This window comes from Simochromis diagramma, unplaced genomic scaffold, assembly GCF_900408965.1.
Source record: "Simochromis diagramma unplaced genomic scaffold, fSimDia1.1 OVJJ01000205.1, whole genome shotgun sequence".
NCBI lineage: Eukaryota > Metazoa > Chordata > Actinopteri > Cichliformes > Cichlidae > Simochromis > Simochromis diagramma.
This window is the reverse complement of record NW_024386782.1, coordinates 7,961,084-7,981,769: the sequence shown is the minus strand read 5'-3', so window position 1 is coordinate 7,981,769 and position 20,686 is coordinate 7,961,084. Positions and strand designations below refer to the sequence as shown.

At 41.7% G+C, this 20,686-nt stretch overlaps 2 protein-coding genes across 3 annotated transcripts in view; one reads left to right on the top strand and one right to left on the bottom strand.

Annotated features, from left to right (window-relative positions):
- The window catches only part of spidr (scaffold protein involved in DNA repair), a 44,017-nt gene extending 30,244 nt beyond the window's left edge, over positions 1 to 13,773 (top strand). The window contains exons 11-20 of one of the 2 annotated variants that reach the window (XM_040020395.1): positions 41 to 199; positions 3,324 to 3,411; positions 4,624 to 4,764; positions 4,857 to 4,916; positions 5,454 to 5,652; positions 8,476 to 8,661; positions 9,769 to 9,862; positions 9,945 to 10,059; positions 12,534 to 12,590; positions 13,062 to 13,773. In XM_040020395.1, coding sequence (XP_039876329.1) covers positions 41 to 199; positions 3,324 to 3,411; positions 4,624 to 4,764; positions 4,857 to 4,916; positions 5,454 to 5,652; positions 8,476 to 8,661; positions 9,769 to 9,862; positions 9,945 to 10,059; positions 12,534 to 12,590; positions 13,062 to 13,181 — 1,219 coding nt within the window. In that variant the 3' untranslated portion in view covers positions 13,182 to 13,773. Of the gene's footprint in view, positions 1 to 40; positions 200 to 3,323; positions 3,412 to 4,623; positions 4,765 to 4,856; positions 4,917 to 5,453; positions 5,653 to 8,311; positions 8,385 to 8,475; positions 8,662 to 9,768; positions 9,863 to 9,944; positions 10,060 to 12,533; positions 12,591 to 13,061 lie in introns of those variants that run through there. The other variant, XR_005694369.1, reaches the window with a different exon arrangement.
- Positions 13,652 to 15,110, bottom strand: cebpd (CCAAT enhancer binding protein delta). Its single transcript, XM_040020568.1, has one exon. It carries the CDS (start codon positions 14,863 to 14,865, stop codon positions 13,984 to 13,986), a length of 882 nt encoding a protein of 293 aa, XP_039876502.1. The 5' UTR covers positions 14,866 to 15,110; the 3' UTR covers positions 13,652 to 13,983.
- Positions 15,111 to 20,686: the final 5,576 nt, after the last annotated feature.

The following is a 20,686-nucleotide window of genomic DNA, read 5'->3' as shown; positions in this document are numbered from 1 at the left end:
TACTTAATATGTTAATAGTTAATCACTTAACTTTTCCCAGGTTGTGTGTGCTCGTCCAGGACAGCTACGGGATGTTCAGTGTGGTCCAGCTGCAACTCCTGCCTTGTGAGGATGACCTCAGCAGGTACTGCCAGATGTGGCAGGGGAAGACCTGCATGCTGAGAGGCATTAAAGTGGTACAGCGGGTCACACGAGAAAGGTGAGACCCATATCTTCCACTTCTCTTTGTAATATTGTAATATTATACAGTTCTAATCGCATAATCACCCTGCTTTAAGAACTATGTAATCCATAGTCCCCCTTCCCCTTTCTTCGCCCTCACCACCTGTGCTGTCATTTGGTTTTAACAGGATACACAATAATAGCGCATTAAAAAAGAGCACAAACACACGCACACACAAAGTCCTCTTTGCCTTTTTATCTAGATTTCAGTTCCCAGAAATTGGGGGAAGTTCGTGCTATGACTGATACCAATCTTGCTTCACAGGTTATCTTGTCAGTCTTTAGCCATCAGGGACAAACTGCCCTGGGTGGATGCTTGTGATAGACAAGTCCTTTTAAGAAGTGTTTGTAAAGTAGCCTGGGGACCATATGCGCTGTGCTCAGTGACTCTCCAGTATGCTTGTCTTTGGATGTCCTGATTTTTTTAAAGCATTAACAACCACATTTACAATACAGTGAGAACTGGCAGTGCTGTGGCTTTGAACAAGATTATTTTGTTCTGCCAGCAGTGTGACTGTGTTTACATGTAAAATGATACTGAGGTGCATACTCGCTTTTCCTCGTGAGTTTCCATAGTCAAGATCCCAGATTAGTAGCAGTTAGAAGAACTGACATGGGTACATTTAGACACCGACTGAGGGTATGTTTACATCCTTGGTATTTTCAGTGCCATCGCAGCCTATAATTTCCCCAGAGGGTGTCTGTGGTGAGACTCTGATGGATGGGCTATCTTCAGAGGTGCACATTGACCATCTTATTAGCTCAAGTGGCAAAACACGTGAGGTTGAGTTAAATCAGGCATGTGTTTCTGAGAAATTGTGACTACTGGACTTCTAAGCATATCCTAGAAATCATACCGTAATGTGGACCTATTATGTGTTCCCTTATTATTTTTGTCATTTGTTGCAATGGTGGCTGCTCATATTAATCGTGGTCAGAGTATGTACGAGTAAATGAGGTGGATCAGACTCAGCTTCAGACAGTTTGTTTAACTCTTTGCTCTGTGTGATGTCAGTAAGGGTGGATATGCCTAATATGGTCTTCTCAGGAACACAGCTCTGCAGCCCCACCCACCTGCTGTTCAAACCTTCTGTTTGCGAGGAACAGGCTTAAGCAGGTAGCTTAAAAACGGAGGGAAGGGAACTAAAACAGCATGTTTGATACTGCATGGAGTGATACTCTTAGTCTTTATATTCCCTAAAAAGAAATTTACAGTCTCTCACAACAAGACGTGCTCTCCACCCATGTCTGTTCATAGTGTGTCTTAAAGATGTGAAACGTTGAAGTGGGATAGATTTGTACACCCAGAACCAAAAACCTAACATTCAGACAGACCATAAATCCACATTAAAGCAAACTAATTAACACCTCTGAGATAACAAGACTGCAAGAAGTCACTGCTGCTGATAAATAGAGAACAATTTTTTTGTATTTGTATTTGAACCTCAACTCATGCTCACTTGGTTATAGTTACTTCATAGTGTCATACACCAGTTATATGGCAGATCTTGGTTTGATCTTTTTTTGGCCAAACCAGAAATATCTGAAATTGATGGAGATCAGTTAAATCTGCTGCACGCGTTTCAGCTAGCAAACATATTGCTGTCTTGCCAGTTGTTACATAAGAAGTTTAACACAACTCTCGTGTCTGTACATTAAATATCAGGCTACATGTAGCAGGGCTGTATGTCAACATAACGACACTTGTTTTAGGTGTCTTTTAGTTGTTTTAGGCTATCAGATTTCCTCAGGTCTTTATCGTAGCCCGAGCTAACTTGATGTTATTTTAGAGACAGATATGTGAGTGTCAATAAACCCTTGTCACCGAACAATGGTTGAACTATTCTGTTACTGTATCAGCCTGGCATGTGAGCCGTATGGGTTGTCATTAAGGAAATGATTGATTGATCGTGGGTTTTTTGGGTTTTTTTGTTGTTGTTTTTTTGGAGATTTGCCAACAAAATCAAATAGAAAATGTGTAATGATCAGTCATCACCCACTAACAAAAGAGATTTAAGTATCACTAACAACAGACTGCGGTGGCCATTGCCACTCGTTGCATTCAGATGCGTGTGCTTAACTTTTGTTAAACTAAGTGTTCAAAGGCAGCATTAAAATCACCGCGTCCTGAATGAGACCTGTTAGCTTGTCATTACTCATCCTTGAGCAGTCCTCACTGGACTCGACTGGGCTGCAGAACCAGTTCCACACAAAGAAACTCTGTGATTAGAGGCTGACTAACAGGTTGTTAACCACTGGGTGATATGACAGCTCACACATGCACAAGTTGGCAGCTCTCACCTAAGCAGAACTCAGAAGGGGCTTCTTAGAAGAGAGACAAAAGAGCGGGAGACTGACGTGATATGCTGGAGTTGCGACTTGCTGTTATTCCCCCGTTTGTAATTATTGAGTCCTTGCTTGGAGTTTGACGTCACTTAAACATCATAAAAGCACATCCAGTTTGATCCTGCTCCAGTCTGTCATTCCGGTGATTAAGACTGCGGTGAGAAATGGCAAATGTCAGTCATCAGGGCTTAAAGTCACAGACAATTCATGTCACTTGTAATTGGTTTTCCAAACCTTGTTATTTTTGTGCCACAATAATATCATAATTTGCATAGGGTGTGAATGTTTCCCAGCCTTTAACCTGCCGGTAAGAAGCAGTTTCAGCGTGGTTCTCCTCTCTGCCAGCCCGAGCATGCTCACTGTTAATTCTAGGTGCTGTTAGGACAAGCTCTGTTTTAGCAGAAAACTGTTTCAGTGGAAGTGAAACTGGCTGTGAAAGCTCTCCATCTCACTTATTCACTAGTTTCACCTCCCCATCCCCCCACCCCCGTGCCCCTCTTTTCACATTTTCTCTCTCTCCCAAAAAGTTGATTCAGTTCATCTGGTCTTAGTGTTTTCAGCAACCTTATAAACCCTAAAGAAACCTGCATTCAGCTGAGACCAGAGAAGTCACTTGGATGAGTGATAAAACGTTTCTCCCACTGAAAACACAACATCCACATAACAGAAGCAACTTTTTGTTGATTACCTGGATGATTGAGCATACATCAAGGTATTTTCTCTCTCTCTCTCTCTCTCTTTTGTCTCACTCCCAGGAGCTCCAGGCTTTTCAGCTTGATAGACAGCCTGTGGCCCCCAGCGATGCCTCTCAAGGATCATGGAGACTCACTTAGTATGCCAAGTGTAAGTCCTCACTGTAGAGATAATTCAGCTGAGCCCTATAACAGGAGCTGAAACCAGATTTAACCTGCTGATAGTTTTGTATTCAGCTGATCAGTTGTTAAGCCTTTAAAATGGCCCAAGGCAGCATTTAAAACTTGTGATTGAAAAGTCTATTATTATTATTTTTTTTTTTATTCAGATCCCAAACAAAATCATTAGCACTGTAGTAAAATAATTTCTAAACCAATTTTTGTTTATTTTGCAATGCTTTATTTCCAAGTACAATCCTTTCTTTTTTTTAAATTCGGTGATCAGAAATTAGATGAAATATTTCCCTCCAATAAAGCAGGAACAAGAGGACGTGGACTGACCATGCTTACGTTGCGAGTCAAGTAAAACCACAAACTAATAATGAATGAATTCAGCTACTGTTGCAGCCCTAATTAATTACACATATGTTCAGTTTGCATTGTTATACAACACAGAAAGAAATCCCCGAAAACTGTGACAACTGAAACGCAACAGGAATGAAACTGCTTTTATATAAACTGTGAATTTAGTTGACATCCTGATAACCAAATTGAACTTTGAACTTCTTTCCTCCTCATGCTCGCTCATTCAGAGATGCGATCTATAAGTTGGCAGCAACCAGCTGATGTTTTCTTCCAGCATACGTGAAACCTGCGGTAGAGATTTCGGTGAAAAGTTTGTCCCAACAAAACAAAAGAAAATAAGAGAAAGACATTTCAGAGTCACAGTTTTTGTTTAACTGCATTTGTTTCATCCTTGCGCACAGCACTTTTAGCACAGATAAAATCACCCTTCTTAACCCCACCCACTGACTAAACTCTGCTTGGTCATTATTGAACACACCACCCAACCTGCCTGAATCACATATCAAATTTGAGATGTGGGCGGTGGTTCACAGAGCTCTGGAACCACTTTGAGTTTGCAGTTGTCTCTTATTTCCAGCTTTTTCTTGCAATAAAACAGGAATGTAGCATTGCTGAAGAGTCAAATGGATCATTTTAACAAAGGGGAAGTCAGCATAGAGCAGCTTAATTAAATTAGATGAATCCATGAAAACGTCAAAAAGAGAAATCCACACTGCCAATTTCCAAAATGTGTTTTCATTCATCTCCTTTGGTCTCAGTGTGTAGAGCTCTCAGGGCCGTGTGAAGGCAGTAGACTGCTGAGAACGCTCTGTGACTTAGCCGTGTCCTGTGTCCACAGGAACGCCGACCTTTGGCTCCATCTCCGAGTTTCTGCTACCTGCTGTCAGGCCAAGAGAGCTCAGTGGAGCCCACCGAGGATCAGACTGCTTCCCTGCTTTACCTTCACCCTGCACAACGTACCTTACGAGATATACTGCAGGTGAACAGTTTCTCAGAGCACGCACACAGAAATCTTCAGCAGATTGAGATAAGTTATCTTCAGCAGATTGATTTGAACCTTTTCTTTTTCAGAGCGAGACGAAAACCTGCCGCTGCACTTTTATTGCCACTGTTTTATACAAGAGAATGCAGGTATTGTATCTTTATTGTCACGCCACAAAAAGAGCAATTTAATTGAACCTCTGTTAAAGAACAGAGCAAACACTCTTCCCTCTGGAGCGCCGCAGTCTTCCTGTTGAGATCATTTGAACCAACGTGCTGATAAGCTCTGACGTAGACTGCAGAGTTCATATCGCCCGGTCTATGACAGCCTGTGCGAGGCCTCGCTGTTCTTCACCATTGATTGGTGAAACCTTTAAACTTTGACCAAGATGAGATAACAGCTCAGATCAAAGTGGTGGACTTTGCCATGCACTCACCGCACTGAAACACAGTTATTTAACTTTTTAGTGTTCTTGCACTCCTTCAGCAGCATTGTTTGTTGATTGATTCCTCTTTTCGTAGGTCTTTTCAAGCAATTCTTCTACAGAAGTGATAAATACCATCTGATTTCTGCTTTGTAAGCTATGTTGTGTCATGTTTCCTTTAATTGGCCTCTTTCTAGGTCATTTGGGTTTCCACGTAATTCCCTGCCTGTGTTCTTTGTCTTTGCCTCTGTTTCTTCTGCAGAACACTGATGTAGGCCAGGGTGAGGTTTGGTTGGTGCTCACCGACCCGAGTCTACAGGAGGAGCAGTCAGAGAGGCCGTGCAGGCGCACTGTGCCTCTGTGTGTGAACACTTCCTGTGTGCTCACTTCCTCCGTCCTCAAAACACTAAACTCTCCCGCTGTGTGTCGCCTGTCGTTCAGCGATGCCATCAAAGAACACGGTAGAGCTTTATGTAAACCATTTGAGCATTAACAGTGGCCTCATGTGTGCAAAAGTCACTCTGACAGGGAGGGAAAGCAAAAGAGCTGCATTTAAAATTGTGTTCATGACGAAATCAAAACTGGGATCATCAGCTTCATAAACTTAGTGTTGTAGCACTGGTAGGTATAAAATAAAACGTCTATGGTTACAAATTTTATGATATGTTTCACTGTTAAACTGCTGTATGACTGTTTGAGGTGGTATTCAGTAGTTCCCAACCACATGGATGGACCCCAACAAAGGTCATACATCAAAGCAGCTGCTATACAAATACCTTTTTTAGGGCAGATGATGTTGATAACCTTTCATTTCAGACATAAAACAACAATTTATACATATACACATCTAGACAGATGCCTGTTTATACAAGTACGCATACAGATGTTTACACATATGTGCTCAAACAAAATCTAAATAACTAATCATCAAGTTTGAAATAGAAGAGGAAGAAGTATGTTCATGGTTATTAATCCCTGAGGTCTGAGAAAAATGGCAGGAGGCGGGGCTTAATATTCTAAGATTTTGATTTGGAGTGACCAGGATGCATGGGAATAAAAATGACAACTCAGCTTGAGAAAAAAGTTGCTTGGAGAAGAGTTAGAGAAGCTGGGCTGAGATGGTTTGGACAGCTTTGTACAGATGGATATATTGGATAAAGGATGTTGAGGATGGAGGTGCCAGGAAGGCAGTAGGTGCCTACTGCAGGGCACAGCCATCAGGCCTAACGACTGCAAACATGAGTTTGGTCTGAGGACCTGAGCGCTGTGAATAAAGCAGTGGATAAATAGAAAGGTTAAAGCAGGTGAGAAGTTTAGAGGTGAAATGTTTCTGGTGAAACTGATAACAGGACACAGACATTTGAAGCTTTAACTAGGAAAGTGTAAGTACCTCAAAATTGTAGTTTGAGGATTTTGTTTTAAATTTCAATCAGGCACAGTTCCCATCACTGTGGTTGTTGTAGCTCTGTACTTATTTTTGCACTCTCCTTCTCTTGTGTGGGAAAAGTTGCACAAACAGTTGTATGCCGTTACAAAAAGTGTGAACTTCCTGAATCTTTCCAGATGTTTTTATGATTTTTTTGTTATTTTTTTTTTATTTTTTTATTGGACAACTTGTTGGCTGACTTAATGTCTATCAGTTCATCTGCACACACTGGTTTGTTTTCATGTGTGAGGCAGTGTTGTTGGAAACAGCTTAAAGTAACAGTCACACAAGCACACGCCTCTTTTAACTGCAGAGATACTCGAGTAGAGCCCAAGAATTAAAAATATGGAAATGATTCCTTACATACTATTTATCCTAGTGGCAGATTCGTAGGATCAAAATACAGGTGAATTTCACACATTGCTGATCTCTCAACAGCGGATGTGCACAAGCTCACCTATCTGAAAGCATCTGAATGTAGTGGTCACTCTGGAACAAACAGATACTCTGTGTTTATGTTCAATCAGACATTAAAAAATACATTTTATTATTGTAAAAGTCACATTTGTTGGAAAGCTCCGGAGAGCTCAGTGCAGTTGCTCCCAGAGGGAGTCCTCGTTTCCAGAAATTTAGCCAAAGTCAGCATGATTCACAGCTGGTATGGGAAATGTGACGAGATGAGGCTGCCGGGGTTTGAGCTGCAAGAATTATACTAAAAAAAGTGTTTTTCTTCATTTTTTTTTTTTACAGAAGTTAGTCACTAGTTTTCAGTATTTATACAGTTATGTCCATAAGTTTCAGACTGTGGCACATTTTTTATTTTTTATTTAATTTTATTTCACCTAATCAAGATGTGATCAAAGTGCAAACATTCAGCTTTAATTTGAGGGGATTTCCATTACTGTTTCAAAATTGCAGTCATTTTTTTTATTCATAGTAACCCATGTTCATAGCCTCAAAGTCAATTGTTACAAACTAGCATAATTTTAAATATCAGGGTTGTTTTAATACTTTGTTGAGAATCCTTTGTAGTGTCTTCCTGAAGTATAGAAACCATGGATCCATAGACCTTTTGAGTTTTGTGTTTCCTCATTTGCTCTATTAGGGGTTTAATGCAGCCGCCTTCAGTTGCTGCTCGTTTGTGGGTCTCTCTGCATTCAGTTTTATAACTGAACAGCATATTTCATTGGGTTGAGATCAGGGGATGACTTGAGAAACGCTTAGGGTTGCTTTTACAGTTTGCTCTGGGTCATTATCTTTCTGTGAATCTGAGCAGAGAGTATAGATATGTAAACATCAGAGTTCATCCTGTTACTTCTATTATCAGTCACATCATCAAAACTTTTTTATCTGCTTGTATTTGTTGTGGAAAAATTAGAAAATGGGACTCACCTAATGTCGAAAATGTCACAAAACTGCTTGTCAACCAAGAGTCGAATTAATTTTGAGCCTTTAAGGGGGACAAAGTATAAAATTGGCTGCAATTCCTGACCAGTTATTCCAATACATTTGGTTAACCGCTCATATTAAAACTGAAAAGCTGCGCTTTATTTACATCACATTGCATTTTATTTAAAAGCCTTTGTGGTGGTGAACAGAGGAAAAGTTTAAAACACGTCATTGCCCAGAAACTTATGAACCTAACCGTACTTGCACTACATTATATTTTGTTTTTTGTACTTCTGCATGGCCAGCTGAAGCCCACCTGTAAAATCAGCCATCAGAAGCATGCGGTGCTTCCTGTTTTCCCTTGGCAGTTTCTACTTGGTAGTTTCTACATCTTTACCACAGTAGCAGTTTTAAGACTAGAACTTGTTCTTTCATTGTGATATTTCATTTTTGGCATTTGCACCTCCAGGTGTCCTTCTCTGCGCAGAGCAGTCAGTTATTCAGGTATGCTCCGACGGTTGCCTCGAGTCCACAAACAGGCCAGAATTACTTTTGCAGTCGCTGCCTGAGCCCGAGGCGAAGACCCTGCCCCAGCCTGCGAGACTGGATCCACTGAGTCTGGAGACCACACCCAACTCCCTCTGCACTCTCACAGGTCTGCTTCTGCCTTTCACTCGATACCGTGCTTTTCCATTTAGCTCAATTCCTGGAGAACATGGCAAGTGTGTGCTTACAGCGCAAGAAGAGGCTTTGGTGTGGATGCAGGAGTTTGCACTCTGTTTGTTAGTCACTGTCCTCAGGTTGAATTGTAAAGGATTTTTTTGCAAACAAAAACATGAAAAATGACTGGATTCTTGTCCATTCCTGTTACTTTTTTTCACTAAACCGCCTGCCTCCCCCGAAGCTTTAAACTTCTGGTGACAATGAGTTACAGTTTGAGGGAACGTTGGCATTTTCCCTCAATTGTTTTTTGTGCACACAAGCAGTCTTGCTGCTTTTAGGGATTTATAATGTTTGCTAACACCAGTTATGATCGCCACCAGCTGCCACATCTGAAACATAAATGATAAACTACTCGTATGAGTTCTAATTAAAGTATATATCAACTGATTAAATTTATTGCCACCAACCTCACTTACTTTGGTTAAACATCCTTGCTTTGAAGCTTTCTTGGTTTGTTTTTCTACAATTATGTAAATGTGGTGTATTATAGAGCTGCTTCAAGCAGATAATAATCTACATCTGCTGATTTCATGTCAGCATGGAGGGCGAAAATCACACTGTGTTCTGGCCTCTGTTGCTCTACATGTTTGGTCAGATGGCTGAATGAAAATAAAACAAGCTTGTGTCTTGCACTCACACCTTCTGGAAATCACCAGTGGAAAAAAAAGGCCCAAAATGGAAAGTACAAGAAGTTATTATCAGGTTTGAATTTAGTATCCTGTGTAAGGATACAAAGTCGTGGGGCTGCAACTGTGGTTGTCAAGTGTGATGATGTTTAGGCAGGGAGTGCGTCTTTGCTGCATTTATCATGACAATCTCAGATAAAAATTGAAAGGGATGTGTTTATCGCTTACACCCTGTCACCAGCATGCACACATTTTCAAACTTGTGCGTCGAACATTTATCGCTGTTCCTTTGGCTAAAAATATCAAGAAATGAAAAAGAACCGGTTAAAAACAGAAACTAAAGTCTTGCAGAGCTGTGCAGCATGCATGAATGTCCCCCCTGTCATTTCTAATGGTTTTGTTTCTGTCTGCAGGCGTGGTTGTCGGTGTGGATGAGAGCACGGCGTACTCGTGGCCTGCCTGTAATCTTTGTGGAAGTGACAACTTAGAGCTTTCAGCTGAAAGGCCGTAGGTCCTCACAATTAAGCAAACTAGCTTCATGTTTGTCATCCTGGCAGATGTATCACATTATATTTGTGTTTTTCTGCAGTCAGAAGTTCCACTGTGTTTCTTGTAAGTCTGCCGTGGATAAGCCGCACACAAAGACTCAGCTGGAAGTCTTCCTGACTTCTTCTTCATTAAGTAACTGCACCATGAAGGTGAAGGTGAGAACAGCATCGCAGGCTTTAAAAAATCCAAGTGTTTCAGGGCTGTACTTAAAAGAATAGTGTAATATTTAAAAAATATATTGTTTGTTACTTCTTCACATTTTATGTTTCTGTGATGGTTAATCAACACACCCTGATGAATTTTTCGACTTCTCAGAGAAGTCCACTGTGCCGGCTCCAAGTTTCTGACAGATTTCTAAAAACATTGGCGTTTTCTTGTTTTTGTGACAGGTGGTCTAATGAATTTGTTAAGCACTGTACTTCTTTGCCCCGTTCGATAAGAAGATCACTACCACTCGTGCATGACAGAACAACCTGAAGACAGTTAGTTTAGCATCAGCCTGGCTCTGAACTAATGCTACAGTCACACAAGGGAAAAGAGTGATAGGTGTGCAAGCACTCACAGTCAGTTGCCTTCTTCTTCAAAGCAGCTTTTGTTCTTCAAGATGGTGATAAAGCAACAATAAGACCAATTCAGTCTGATGTGAGTTTGCAACTGAATATGATCAAGTTGGCAACTGCATGCACTTTCTTTGTGGCAATATGGTGATTAACCTCAAAGGCTTCGATTCAGATTTCAGCCAGAAGCTCATAACCAACTGCAAAATAATAAAGGTGCGTGGTAACTCTGCCGTAAAAAGATATAACGAGAATACAACCAGTTAAGCTCACCAATGCATATTGCAATACCAGCAACCTTTCGACTGCAAGGCGATTGCACAGATCGCCTGGTGGGAGGCAACCTGTCTCAAAACAATCACAATTTTGACTCGCACTGACTGCAGTCACTCCTACACAGATTGGCGAAGGTTTGCTAATAATTGCTAATTTATAAACACTGACTGCCAGCATGTTGCAATAAATTTGAGTTGGTGCACATCAATGAACGCGGTTTGTCTGCAACTCATCTTCTTTGCAGTTGGGGACTTGACTCAGCTGGCTGCCAACTGGTTGTACTCTGGTTGTCTTATTTTATAGCAGGTTAACAAGCACTCATGTCATTTTACAGTCAGTTATTTGTAAATATTTTGTATTAGTTTTAAGTAGTTATGTGAATTTCTGTGCACGTAGACATCAACGGATTTGCATCTTTCAGTTGTTTATCACAGTTAATGATCGTATTACCACAAATGAATTGCATGCAATGGCCAAGGAGTAGTTTGCTGCACCATTTGAAATCGGTCTCCAACAGGAAAAAAAATGTAATGCAGTCACCAGGCGACCATGAGTTTTAACTAGTTGCAAGGAGGTTGAGTCGTAAGTGAATCCACCTACCAGGCCACTGATTTAGACAGATTATCTGGTCTGTTCAGTCCACACAAACCTGAGATTTGAAAAGACAGTTCAGTATTTTACAGGGAATGATGTGCTACGGTTCTTCTGGGTTGGGACAGTAACTTTCTGGTCAATATCTGTAATATGAGGTCTTTCAAAAAGGAGAAATTCAGTCCCCCAACAGAAAAGTCCCTCTGTAGCAGTCAGCAGTTGTTGTTGCCCACCATAAGACGGCCACTTCCTCAACTTTTTGTCTGTTATTTTCTTTAATGCTATGAAAGCAACAGAGCTACAACAGCAGTCATATTAAATCTGATACTGAAAGCACTTCCTCATCCGATTGCCAGATAAGAAATTAGAAACATTTATGACCACTTATCGCAGAAACACTTTTTTTAATGTGAAAATTGGTGTCACTTTTTGTCCAAGTCTGCGTAATGACACACGTAGTGACTTCTCTTATTCTCTGAACAGCAGATCATCAGATATAAAGTCTTAATTAGTCTCCTGAACCATGCCACAAACCGCAGTATTTGTAGCCCAAGCTACTTTGCAATGCCCAACCTTAGCTGGACCTTCAAAGTACAGAAAAACTGAGCTACACGTGCACAAAATATAATCAGAAAGGTCCTTTGGACAGAGACGGGTAGCTATTTGCACTGCACAAACAAGTGAAAAGTTAATCTAGCCTAGCCTCATATTGACTACACAGGTGTGACAGCGATAAGAAGGTAAATGAATGGATGTTTTAGGTGCTGAGCTGTTGATTTAAGCAACACTTTAAAAAAAAAAAAAAAAAAAAAAGTGTTTATTAAATAACAGAATTCAGAATAGATCAGGTGTCCATCCTTGAGGACAGTGGATCATCCCGTGCTGCCTTGGCCTTCTTTTACAGCAAGACTCATAAAGATAAAAACCACATTCTGCACAGTTAAAGGCTGAGCACATCTGCATAAAGATATTTTATTGTGGAAAGGCTGGTGTGTGACTTTGCAATCAGAAAGCTAAGCAAGCCAAACTGATAAAGTTATCAGAGTTGTTCTTATCGAACGGCTGATACATTAACCCTTGAGAGCTGTCACTAAGCAGAGGGCACAGTGCCATGGTGCAGCATTGGTTTTGGATTTACTGCACTGAGGTGATGATTAAAAAGTCATTACTGTGTCCACGTCTTCTTTTTTTTTATTAAAAATCAGCTGCAGCAGAGGACGATCATGACCATCCTGAATGCCGCAGAGGTGGAAGAGGGTGAGGTAGGTGTGCTTATCAAGCTGTTACATAACTCTGAGCTCATCTGAAGAGCGCATTGATCTTTTGTCAATATGTCATGAGTCAGCATTAAGTTTTCTCTGCTGAGTTGAAAAAAACAAAACAAAAAACGTGCTGTTCATTGATATGTTTGAAGGAATTAGTTTCCAAAATATTGACACACTCTTTTTCCCGGCCTGATTATCATTTTTTGGCTTTTACTAACCTCAAGAACCCACTGGTGCTGTTGGAGCTATTTTTAACATACAAATGCAATGTGCGCTTTCAGACTTAGATCACTAGAATTACTGCTGAGCCAGAGTGCAGAGGTCAGGGAGCTTAAGGATGCTTGCATATTACTGTCAAACTTTTTTTTTTTTTTTTATGTATGGGAGATATAGGAGGGAGCTATTTTAAGTGTTGATTGCTTTCTGAACGCTCTAACACTGCCAAGTGATTTAACCTCGCTGTTTCAGTTCCCAGGATACGATGTGGAGGCCGTGTTGGGAAAAGAGGTGGGCCCCATCCCCGTTTATGTCAGAGTCATCACTAGGAAGCCTGCCCTGTGGATGGGCCTGGAAGAAATCTGCCTCTGAGGCTGTCAGGGCAAGGAACTAATGAGATCAATCCTCAGGCTTCAGCTGGCTCCAAGGATCTGCACGCTGGGCCTCGGTCCGAGCCAGTTTATCCTCCTCCCTCCCTCTGAAGGCCTCCCCCTGACAGCTTGAGGCTCTGCTGAAGGGAACAGGCTGTGAAGAGACAAGGTCCTGTTTGTGTTAATGATATGTGATCTAACCAGCCAGGGGTTGACAGCCCAAGGGTAGAGCAGTGGCATGCAGGCTGTCAAAAGGAGCCCACGTGGGTTCATTAACTTCAGATTTCTGGGTTTAAATGTTGTCTTTTTTTAAACTTTGTCATCCTTTCTGTGTTTAAGATTAACTCGTTTTGTGTCAATAAAAGGCTCATTTTTGCTGACCTTACTTTCTGTTTCCTGTTGCACTTCTTGTGTCAGTTTCCTCAAGCATAAATCATGACACACAAAGATTACCCACAGACCAGGCAGTTCTGCAATTTTTCCAGCAATGTTTTTATTACAGATAACAAAAACAAACTTTTCAAGGTTTCATACAAACTATATAAAAGATCATGCTCTGGCTCTTATAGAAAGTTTGGAATTATAAAAAAAAAGGTACCATATCAGGTATAACAACACATAAATGCAGTGGTAAAATAATTTAATACAGAGGAAAAATCCCACAAAAATATGGCAGCATCATATTTTCCAGTGCCATTATGGTAAGCTTAATACATCTGGTACAGATGGTAAGAAAAACAAAAAACAAGTGTCTGTTGAGGTATGTCTCTTGAAAGTTCAGTTCAAAGCAGTTCGAGAATTTGTCACCGGCTCTCTGCACTCGTGGAGCCCGCAAAGCTGGAGCTGGGCATCTGCTTGAAGAACTCTCTGAGGCCGGTGAGTTCTCTAGTTAGCTGCTCGATGGTTTTGTGAAGCCTGTCGTTCTCGGCGCTCAGTTCAATCAGCTTCTGCTGCATCTCCATGTTGCGCCTTTTGGCTTTGTCCCTGCTTTTCCTCACTGCAATGTTATTCCTCTCTCGCCTCTGTCGGTACTCCAAGCTGAACCTGTCCACCGCCTTCTTCCCCCTTTCCCTGCCCAGCTTACGAGGCGAGGATTTGGCCGAGCTGACGGCGGAGACTGGCTCCGGGGTGGTCGGCGGGGTCGGTTGCCCCGTGGGGAGGCTGACGGAGGTCTGCGCGCAGGTCTCGATCTGGGAAGGCAGAGATGAAGACATGTCGCTGTCACTCCAATCGGACTCTTGCTTGATGGGTGCGCTGAAGGCGCTCTTCCCCAGCGCGCCGTCCGTCTTCCTCTCTGCTGTGTAGGCGTTTGACAGCTGCTGCATGCCGCCGGGCAGACCGGAGCTTTGCATGTTGTGGAAACCCGCCTTCTCCTGCTTGACGGTGTTGAACAGGTCGAGGAAGAGCTCATCGTTGCACAGCTCCAAGTTTGGCACGGTTGTCATGGACTCGATGTACTGGCTGAAGTCGATGGCGCTTTCGTCGTCGTATATGGCGGGGGTGGTGCTCAGCTCCACCATGGTGCCGTCCTCCGCCGGGCCGTCACTCCTGTTGCCCGGCTTGCAGACCCCCTGCTGCGGACCCCCCAGCTTGGTGCTCTCGTAGAAGTTAGCAGGCTCCACGGACCAGCTCATGTTGCATTGTGGAGACACGCAGTGCGAGTCCAGGCTGTATATGTCACACATGAACCCTGCTGACTTGTCCCACGTGGGTTTTAGAGAGAAAATAAACTTTTTTCTTATAGAGATACCCCTCAGGTGTGACAGCTCTGCAGCGCGATAATCCTGCTGCGGCTTCTCTTTCTGCGCAGGCGCTTTTCTCCCTTTTTGCGATATTAAAAAACTTTTTGGCTTTTTATCCCTGGGTGCTGACTGTCAGGCTCCCGTCCCTTTCAACCCTAACACACCTCTTGTCACTTCTCTGAAGCGGCTCTACTTTCGCGCAGTGTTTTGTATCGTCTGCACCAGCTGACGTCACACACGCCGCCCTTTCACGAGCCAGTCAAGTCCAGAAGGCTGTCACGTGGTGCACCGTAACTTCCCATTTGAGGAGCGAGGGGCGTGCTGCTCGTGCCACCCACTCCTTACTATGATCGTATGAATGGTGCAGAGTTGTTTACATAGTGAAGGCTCGGCTCTGGCTGTTTGGGACCAGCACTCATTTCACAGCAGAGATAAAAAGTGGCGCAGGAAGTGCTCAGAATATTACTGAAGTATAAGAAGCAAGAAAAATACTCCATAGCATGTTAAAAAATACTGCAAGTACCCGGACACTGTAATTAAAGTATTTAATGAAAGTAACAATACATAATATCAATATTAATATCATGTATGATTGGATTCTTAATCGATGCTTTATTTTTATAGTAAAGCTCAGTTTAGCTACTATTTATTTAATAATAGGTAATAACAGTGTAAAAGTGGGAGAAATTTCACTGAAACAAACAATCTTACAGTCCTATTTTTCTCTAGTTAGCTTTAAATAGACTTTTATAATAGTTCAGATTCATAGTTCAGTTTTTATATCACGTCATTTCTAATTTGCGATTAAGTTTCGATTCTGGGATCAAGTTAACAAAAGGTGCTATAGAGGAGGGGAAACCAGCAGAAACCGAAGGCCACAGGCTGCCTTCCTTACACCCATTTATCCTACAGACATTCATTCACAATCTGCAGTGGCAGTAGTTATATGCTGCTACATCATAAAGATGTGTGGCAACTCATGTAACAATTATTTGAAACTACAAGGGGGAGCACACGTCTCTAATCACTTTTCAAAAGTTGAGTCAACTTTCTGACACAAACCAGTTCCCAGCAGCTCTCAGAGTCAGCGCTGGTTTGGAGCTAAACATGCTTCAAATAGTTTTACATTGTAAAGCACTCATTCAGCTCTTATAGTGAACGAGAAAGCCTCGAATTAGATGTGCCGAAACTTTTAAAGTTTTTTTTTTCCAACTGTCTCTACATATATAGATATATTTTGAATATTATCCATAAATCAAATATCTACTGCGATACTTCTGGGAATTGTTCCAATGTTTTCCGCTTTGGAAGTTTGCAGTATTTGTCCTCTTTCATTGGCCTTTCTGAAATGGAAACAGTGCCACACGCTGGTCACCGTTTGCACCTGCAGATATTTTAAGTAACACTTATTGTCACCCTCACACACTCTTATTAGTCCCAGAAACAGTCCTTTCATGGTGCTTTATATTGTAAGATAAAGAACCCATAATAATACACAAGTAATCTGATGAGCAAGCACTTGGCAACAGTGGGAAGCAAAAACTCCCTTTTAACGGCAGGGAGACAGGATAAAAGACATGCTGTAGAAGAGTGACAGAGATTGATAATAACTAATGAGTAAATGCAGAGTAGTGTGTAAACACATAGTGAGTGGAAAAAGGTGAGTGACGAAGGAATATTCAGTGCATCATGGGAAGCTCCCAGTGGTCTAAACCCATTACAACATAACTAAGGGAGGATTCAGGATCACTTGATCCAGCCCTAACTATATGCTTTATCAAAGAAAATTTGTAAGCCTAATCTTAAAAGCAGAGAGGCCAAATCCAAACTGGGAGGTACTTCCATGGAAGAGGGGCCTGAAACCGGAAGGCTCTGCCTCCCATTCTACTTTTGAATATCCTAGGAACAAGTGAGCCAGCAGTGTGATAACAAAGAGCTCTATTGGTGATTCAGTACCATGAGATCTCTAAGATAAGATGGGCTCTGATTCTTAAAGAGGATGTATGTGAGGAGAGGGATTTTAAATTAGATTCTGGATTTAACAGGAATTGTGAAAAAGTATTGAGTCTCTCCTCACTTCTTCAAAGTTTGCTAGGAAAATGGGAAATCACACTTGTGGTACTTTACAGAAACGTGCAAGCATAAATGGAATACAGCATATAAGAAAAAACAAAGTTTGTACAATTCTAACAGGCTTGAAAGTCGACATTTGGTATCACCACCTTTATTCCTCAACACAGCGTGAACTCTCTTGGCTGGCTTTCAGGTATAGTTCTCCAGGCTTCCTGGAGGACATTCAAAGCTCTTCTTTGGATGTTGGCTGACTTCTGTTCTGTCCTCTGTTGAGATGATCCCACACTGCTTCAATGATGTTAAGGTCCAGGTTCTGGGAAGGCCAGTCCATGACTGATAGTGTTTCCTTGTGTGTTTGTCTGTGAGCTATGCTTTTACTGCATTGGGAGTGTGTTTGGGATCATTAGGGTAATGATGAAAATCAAGCCGTTGCTAATCAGGTGCTTGCCAGATGGTGTTGTATGGTGGATCAAAATCTGACAGAAATTTTCTACATTGATAATTCTGTCACTTTTCACAAGATTTCCAACACCACTGACTGAAAGAGCCTCCACTGTGTTTTACAGATAACTGCAGAGACTCAGTCTTGTAGCTCTCTGCTGACCTCTACTGATGATTTGAAACAAATCTTTAATATTTGCTAATATTTGCTGCATCTACTTGAACAACCCATCGCCTCTGATTTTCAGTCCAGTTCTTGTGTACTTTGGTATACCTCAGCCTTTTCTCCCCGTTTCCCTTCCTCAAGAATGGCTTCTTGACAGCCACCCTTTCACTGAGAAAGCTTCTGACGAACCATCAGTGAACAGTAGATGGATCAACTGAAGAGCTAGATCTCTCAGGTCCTGTGTTAGGTCTTTTTCTCTATTTCAGGACTTAACTTTGAGAAACTCTTCACCTGATATAGATATTCCTTAGGCCTTCCATTTCTTCTTTTGTCCTCCACTCGCCCAGTTTCCTCAGATTTTTTGAAGGACGCATTGCACACCGCAGGGCTTTCAGCTTATAGTTCTTTATGAATCACATTGTCAAGCTATGTTATTTTTCATAGATTAAATCAAACAAATGGGAAGAAATTAGACAAGCTACTTTTAACAAAGTGCTTAAAGATACAAATGAAAATTGAATTTTTACTAAGTTGTCTGTTATATGTAGGCACGACACTCATTCATCTCTTGAATTAGGGTTTTTTTTTTTCATGCATGAATGATTCATAGATCAGTGTGAAGACGCTTAACAAACAAACAAAAAGCATTCCTCTGAAAATGTTCAGGTACAAAGACTGGACTTAAATGATAAATGGGGTGGTAGTTTTATAGCACCTTCCTACTCAGTTGAGCGATCAAAACATTTTCAATTGCAACTCGCATTCACCCAACCACACCCACATTCATACAGCCCTTTTATCTATACATGAGCATTTTCCAACATTCACAAACACACCCAGTGTGAGTGTGTTTGTGAATGTTGGAAAATGTGAATGTTGTTGGGGGCAGCTTGAGGTTCAGTATCTGCAGGATGGAGGAGGCAGGGATTGATTTACCAGCCTTCCGAGAGGTAAATGACCCATTCTACCACCTGAGCCAGAGCCACCTGTGTTGTTTTAGAAAACGAATACCACAGAAGGCAAGGAGATGTGTTGGTCTGTCCTATTCTGCTCTGTCTTACTTTTGGGCTTGTTAATGGGTTTCCCACCCAGGAGGAAGGCACCGCAAAGCAGTGGCCAACTCAAACAGCTGGTACAACTACAGGCGCCGACCAGTGCTTACCATCCCTACCAGACTGTCCACAGGAATGGCATCTCCAATGAGCAAACTGTGGTCATGATGTACGATAACTTGACTCAAAATGAGGTGAGCCTCAAACCCGGGATTACTGAGAATAAGTGAAAAAGTAACCCAAATACAAAGAAAAACCTTCGCTGACTTCCAGAAAGCCTGGAGAAATGCTGCTCCAGACCACATGTTTGGATCCTTGGAGGGGAAAAAAAGGATTGAGAGATGACTTGAGAGGTTTACATAGTATTGTAGGTGGCAAAGTCAGTCTTGAAGTTGGACAAACATTTGGTCCTCTTACTTTTCAAATATCTCTGTTCAGGATTCTTTTGAAAGGGGGAAGAGTGGGGTTCAAAGCTCTGAAATTGTGAGTGAAAGTTTGTTTTGTTCAGGTGATTGTGGAGCAAAATCCTCAACTTTACACTTTAGTGTGCAAGTACTTCTCGTAGAGTTTGAGGTGTTTCTGGGGTCGTTATTTTGCTGCATGTTGTGCAAACCAGAGGGTGGGGCATGTCTCTGAAGAATGGAGTTCTGCCTCTCCTTGGTCAGGGTGGAGCTGATTCAGTGCAGAGTACACCACCTGTTTCACTGTGGGTGAAGCAGATCAAAGCTACGTGAATGCATCTGAATCTGTGCTTCATGGAGAGGATACAGGTGAGAGTGCTAATATGATCAAAGCCATAAACTTGCTTAACGAGCACAAAAAGTGCAGATGCTTTGTAGTCGTTGGTTTTATATGACATGACTTGATGTATTAAACTCATGTAAAATTATTCAAATTATTTTTAGGCTTCTCTTTTTTTTGCTGCTCCCTTTAGGGGTCACCACGGTGAATCATCAGCCTCCATCTCCCCCTGTCCCTAGCATCTTCCTCTGTCACGCCGAACCTCTGCATGTCCTCCTTCTCCACATCCACGAGTCTCAACTGTGGTCAGAAGTTTGCACACGCTCATCATGGGCATTGATGTCATGGTGAATTTGAGTTTTTTAATGATTTCTGAGTTGTTCATTTTCCAGGGTCCAATGTATACATACAGACTCAGATATACTATACAGCCCTACTAATATTTGGTCAAATGTCAAGTTGCATCTCACCCAGATGCTTTTGGTAGCCATCAATGATTCTCTGTTGGTCAGCATTGTCTCTGATGCTGATGTAAAAATCTCTTCACTGTGGGCAGTAATGCTGGCAGGCTTGACGTTTAGTGGTTTCTGGGTTGTTCCTGAAAATCTTAACCAATTTCCTGTAATCTGGGGGTGACAATTAAGGGTTTTCTTCTAGACCTTGGTGAACTGACACATCTGAATAACACATACTTATTTACAATAGTTTGAACTGATGACCCTGGAATCTGCAGTTGTTTGGAAATGGCTCCAATAAGCCTTCACAACTTGTGGAAATCTGCAAATCTCATTCTTGGACTTTCACTGAGTTCCTTGGACTTTCCTATTGTTCTGAGTATTGGTCAATCCAATGAGTGCTGTTAAATAAATCAATTTAATGCTGGGAGAGATGAACTACTTATAGTCGATCATTATCGACAATGGGAAATTAATACGCCCTTTCCTTGTTGAGTCAAAAGACACTGCAGAACCTTCAGCACCAGTTATAAAAAGATTTAAGTGATTGCATGTGGAGCCATTAAAGAGTTGTGCTGTACAATCATTCAACACAGGGGGGGAAAATCAGTTAAAGAAATCATTAAAACCCCCAAATCATCATGACAGTCATGGCCACAATGAGTGTACACAAACTTCTGTGCATTACTGTGAACACAGAAATGTGGGATGCGCTGGACCTCATCATACTGAGAGCTGTTTCTTCTCACCCACTGGCATACATGAGTACCTCTACCTGTAGTGAAACCAGTACAACCACCGCTGTAACATAACCGGGTGAACATACATCCTACATG